At 55.6% G+C, this 5,048-nt stretch overlaps 1 protein-coding gene across 1 annotated transcript; it reads left to right on the forward strand.

Moving 5' to 3' along the window:
- The first annotated feature begins 1,336 nt into the window (after nucleotides 1–1,336).
- Nucleotides 1,337–4,733, forward strand: LOC125515077 (uncharacterized). The gene has a single exon (XM_048680497.2). The coding sequence runs from the start codon at nucleotides 1,718–1,720 to the stop codon at nucleotides 4,532–4,534; it is 2,817 nt and encodes a 938-aa protein (XP_048536454.2). The 5' UTR covers nucleotides 1,337–1,717; the 3' UTR covers nucleotides 4,535–4,733.
- Nucleotides 4,734–5,048: the final 315 nt, after the last annotated feature.

A 5,048-nucleotide genomic window follows, 5' to 3' on the forward strand; every position in this document is an offset into this window, starting at 1 on the left:
CTTTTTTAAATCCCTAAACCAATAAGTCCCTGAAAACAAACACCCTCTTAGCAGGTCTACAATATGTAACTTACCACGCTACTTACAAAGAACTTATCATATGTATGTTTCAACAACTTTTATCCACTAGGTCAAAAGTTACAACGGTGTTTGTCCATAACTTATCAGGTATGTGGTGCGTATTGCAATGCTATTTACACATAACTTAGTGGGGTTATGTTTTGAACAATTTTCCTCAGTCAAAAAGTTATCACGGTGTCCATACATTAGTTATCAACTCTACGCTGCGTATTTTACCATGCTATTTTTACATAGATGTTAGCCCCCCCCCCCTCATGGTGCAAAAATACCATGGTGTTTGTACCTAATTTAGCAGGTATGTAGTACGTAAGTTACCACGCTACTTACACAAAATTTATCAGGTGTATGTCTAAAGAAAATTTCCATTGGCTTAAAAGTTACCATGATATTTAGATGTAAGTTATCGGATATGCGACACGTGTATTACCATATTATTTACACAGAAGTTATCAAGAAATATGTTTTCAATGGTTTTTTCTAGGTCAAAAAGTTAACGATGTTTGTATGTAAGCTATCAGATTTGTGGTGCATAAATTATCAAACTCATTACAAAGAATTTATCAGGGGATATTTCAAAACAAACTTTTTTTTCTTGACGACACATGAGAAAAAAACTTCATTCTATGTGAGCGGAATGTTTATTTCACTAGAAAAATGTTCATCACTACAAAAAGAGAGATAAGTACAACATGATGCATCATTCCTTACAAAACCTGGACTAGATGGTTTTGTCTCTAGGTCAAAGGCAATGTTGTTTTTCTTTCCCATTCTCATTAAATAAGGTATAAAATCCTGTTAAACTGGTAGGAAAATACTCCCTCCGTTCCGAATTACTTGTCTTAGATTTGCCTAGATACGGAGGTATCTAGCACTAAAATGAGTCTAGATACATCCGTATCTAGACAAATCCAAGACAAGTAATTCGGAACAGAGGGAGTAGAACAGATATATGTACCAGTTGGTTGCACGCAGTGGGCTTCATCCAATGGTCGTGGGTTCGACTCCTATTGGCGCTTCATTTTATTTTTCGGTAGCTTTTTTCACGCGCTAGAACTGAACAAGCGGTTTATCGAGCGCGAAAAGCGGATCCAGCGGCTCGTGAGTCGTACGTGCCTGTCGCTAACTGCCAGTCGGCAGGAAAATAGCATTCTCGTTTATCAAAACATAGATTATATAGTCCCCAAAATCTACCGCGGTGGACATTACTTGGTCCGGCGTTCTTAAATTTCGAGCAGACTATATGCCATCAAAAAAAACATTTTCCAGCTGCTTGACATCTTTGGCTGACAAAGGTCATTTACTACTCACTATGATTAGAACGGGCGTTAGCTTATTTTATATATGTAGTAGTACTCACTAGATCCCTAATACAGTGTTTGTACAGAACTACAGATTACGATGCTGGAATGGACCATAACAGTTCGGGATATTTGGATCTTGACCCAATGGCTATGGAAGAAATTGACTGGTGATCTTTTTACTAGTTTGCTTTGCACTAGACAGCTCTCAGCTCAGCATCACATTCCTTCGTGGCGTACTGGAGGTGCGAAGCATCCGGACAGCAGAACACTCACCAATCAGCAATGGAGATATTATCTTAGCTGCTGGACCGGAGCGCTCTGGTCCGCCGTGAGCCATGGCGACGGAGGCGGAAGAAGACATCAAGTTCCTGTGGAAGTGGCGCAAGTACCTGCTGCTGCTCGCCACGCTGGTCGCCGGTGTCACCTACGTGGCCGGGCTCAACCCGCCGGGCGGCGTGAGGTCGGAGGAGGCCGACCCTGACCCACCGGCGCCGGCGCCGGTGGTCTACCCGCACCGCGTCGGCGACCCGGTGCTCGCGGCCACCTACTCGGCCAGGTACTCCGCCTTCTTCTACTGCAACGCCGCCGCCTTCGTCGCGTCCCTGGTGGTCATCATGTTCCTGCTGGACCGGCGCATCAGCGGCAGCCGCGTCGGCCTCACCGTGCTCCGCTCCGCCATGCTGCTCGACCTGCTCGCCCTCATGGCCGCCTTCGCCGCGGGGAGCTGCCGCGACGTGGTCGCCTCCGTGTACGTCTCCGCGCTCTTCGCGCTCGTCTTCGCCTACGTCGCCATCCACGTCTGCGTTTCCTCCTCAAGTCCGAGGCGGTTGCTGCTCCGGAAGCTGGCGGACTCCGGCGTCTCGCCGAGCTCCGTTTCCTCCTCTAGTCCGAGAGGGGTGCTGCTCCAGAAGCTGGCGGACTCCGGCGTAGTTTCGCCGGGCTCGGAGGAGGAGAGGCTCAAGCTCAAGGAGCGGCGCAAGTTCCTCCTGCTGCTCGCCACATTCGCGACGCCGCTGACGTACGGCGCGGGCCTGGCGCCGCCGGGGGGCTTCTGGAGCAAGAGCGTGGACGGGCACCTCGCCGGCGCCCCGCTGCTGCACGACGGCCGGTACAAGATCCGGTACCACGCCTTCTTCTACGCCAACGCCACGTCCTTCGTGGCGTCCCTCGCCATCATCATGCTGCTGATGAGCAGGACGCTGAGCCACCTCCTCGCCCGGTCGTACGCGCTGCCGGTGTGCGTCCTGGTGGAGTTGCTCGGCCTCATGGCCGCCTACGCCGCCGGGAGCTGCAGGAGGGTCGACACCACCGTCTACATCGTCTCCCTCGCCGGCGCTGTGCTCCTCAACATCCTGCTGCAGGCCGCCGTCGCGCTGCTCGCCATGGACACGTTCCACTTCCAACGGTGGCGCAAAGTCATCTGCGATGTACTAACCTGCGCCAGCTGCTTGGATAGGAAAAGGAAAAGGATGCTGGGTAGTGCTGCTACTAATGCCACGGCGACGGTCCCGGCCACACCCCCGCAAGGTGTAGAGAGCAAGAACGGCGCTCTCGCAGCAGAGGAGGAGAAGTCGGAGGAGGAGGAGGAAAGGGAGGAGTCGCGGTCGCTACTCCTGCTGCTGGCCACGCTCGCCGCGACGGTGACCTACCAGGCAGGGCTGAGCCCGCCGGGCGGCGTCTGGCAGGAAGGCCAACCGCATCGCACACCGGGGGACCCGATTCTCCTCGACATAAGTCCCATGAGGTACAAGGCGTTCTACCACTGTAATACGGCGGCGTTGGCGGCATCGCTGGTCGTCATCGTCATCGTGCAGAGCAAGGAGCTGAGCTCGGGCGCCGCCCTCAAGGGCACCGCGCTCAAGACGGCCATGATACTGAACCTGTTCGGCCTCATGGGCGCGTACGCCGCCGGGAGCTGCCGGGACGCCTCCACCACCATCTACGTCTCTGCCCTGGCCGTCGCCGTCTTCGTCTACTCCATCGCCAAGGTCGTGGCGTACACGCTTACTGGGCGTAGCAGCTGGCTGATGGACCGGGTGCACGACATGTCCGACACGCTTGCAGGGTGGCTCCAGCTCTCGGGCGACAACCAGCCCAAACTGGACCTCGAGAAGAAGCGTAAGTTCTTGCTGCAGCTCGCCATCCTCGCCGCCACCGTCACGTACCAAACCGGGCTGAACCCGCCGGGCGGGTTCTGGCCGGAGAGCAAGGAGGAGAGGAAGCTCATCGCCGGGGACCCGATCCTGCTCGACTACTACTGGAGCAGGTACCAGGTTTTCTTCTACTGCAACGCGACGGGGTTCATGGCGTCGGTGGCCGTCATCCTCCTGCTGGTGAACCAGACGCTGTACAAGCAGGTCATTCGGAGCAACGCGCTCCACGTCTGCATCGTGGTGGGGCTGCTGGGCCTCATTGGTGCCTACGCCGCCGGCAGCTGCCGGAAACTACGCACGTCCATCTACGTCTTCGCGCTCGTGGCCCTGGTGGTCGCCTTCCTCATCCTGCAGATCCTGCTTTTCGTGTCAGCAGACCGCTTCCATTGGTCAGAGCTGCAATGTCTTCCGACGTGGCTCCGAAGGCTATTTGAGCCGCTGTCTTCGTCGCCGGCAGGCAGCGACGGCGAGAATAACAAGAGCAAGCAACACCAAAAAAGCAGCGAGGACTACATGAAACGCAAGTACCTGATGCTGCTCGGCATCCTGGCCGCGAGCGTGACGTACCAGGCGGGTCTCGCGCCTCCGGGCGGCACGTGGGGCGACGACGCGCCGGCGCCGACACGGACGGCGACGGGCAACCCGGTGCTGCTCGACACCCACGGGGCGCGGTACCAGGCCTTCTTCTACTGCAACGCGACGTCGTTCATGGCGTCCGTCGTGGTGATCATGCTGCTGCTCCAGCGCACGGTGAAGCGGCGCGGCGCGCCGCTGTGGGCGATGCAGGCCGCCGTGGTGCTGGACCTGCTGGGGCTGCTGGGCGCGTACGCCGCCGGCAGCTGCAGGAACCTGGAGACGTCCGCGTACGTGATCGCGGTGGTGGCCGGCGTGGTCGTGTTCGTCACGCTGCACGTGCTGCTGTCGTTCGACGCCGTGGTCACCAGGGCCAAGGAGCTCAGGGTGGTCAGGTACTTGGGGTCGGGAGGGAGCGGTTCCTGACGATGGATGTCGACGATGATCAGGTCGGCTTGCAAAGTGCAAACGGCGGCAATGTGAAGTTTGCATTCCGTTGGTTTGCTGATCAGAAACTTATCTGTGTCGGATTTTTTTATTGTGTGTCGCCGTCGCCGTCGCCGTCGCCGTGTTGAACTGGACTGCGGATTTATCTTACGACGTGGCTTGGATGTGAATTTTGAAGTTTGCATTGCATTTGTTAACCTTTTGCAACGTGGTTATTATTCTCAAAAGCACAAGACAAAGAAAAAAAATGACCGATGACAGAGAAGAGTCGAGAGGGGGGGGGGGGGGGGGGGGATACGTTCCTGCAAAAAAGCCGGCAGGAGTCGCCCACGCCACGTGCTGCGTGGCAGTTACTCGTCAGCAAGGCAAAAGATACGTTCCTGCAAAAGAGCCGGCAGGAGTCGCCCACGCCACGTGTTGCGTGGCAGTTACTCGTCAGCAAGGCAAAAGATACGTTCCTGCAAAAGAGCCGGCAGGAGTCGCCCACGCCACG

Source organism: Triticum urartu, chromosome 6A, assembly GCF_056163025.1.
Source record: "Triticum urartu cultivar PI428250 chromosome 6A, HENAU_Tu73, whole genome shotgun sequence".
NCBI classification, from domain to species: Eukaryota; Viridiplantae; Streptophyta; class Magnoliopsida; order Poales; family Poaceae; genus Triticum; species Triticum urartu.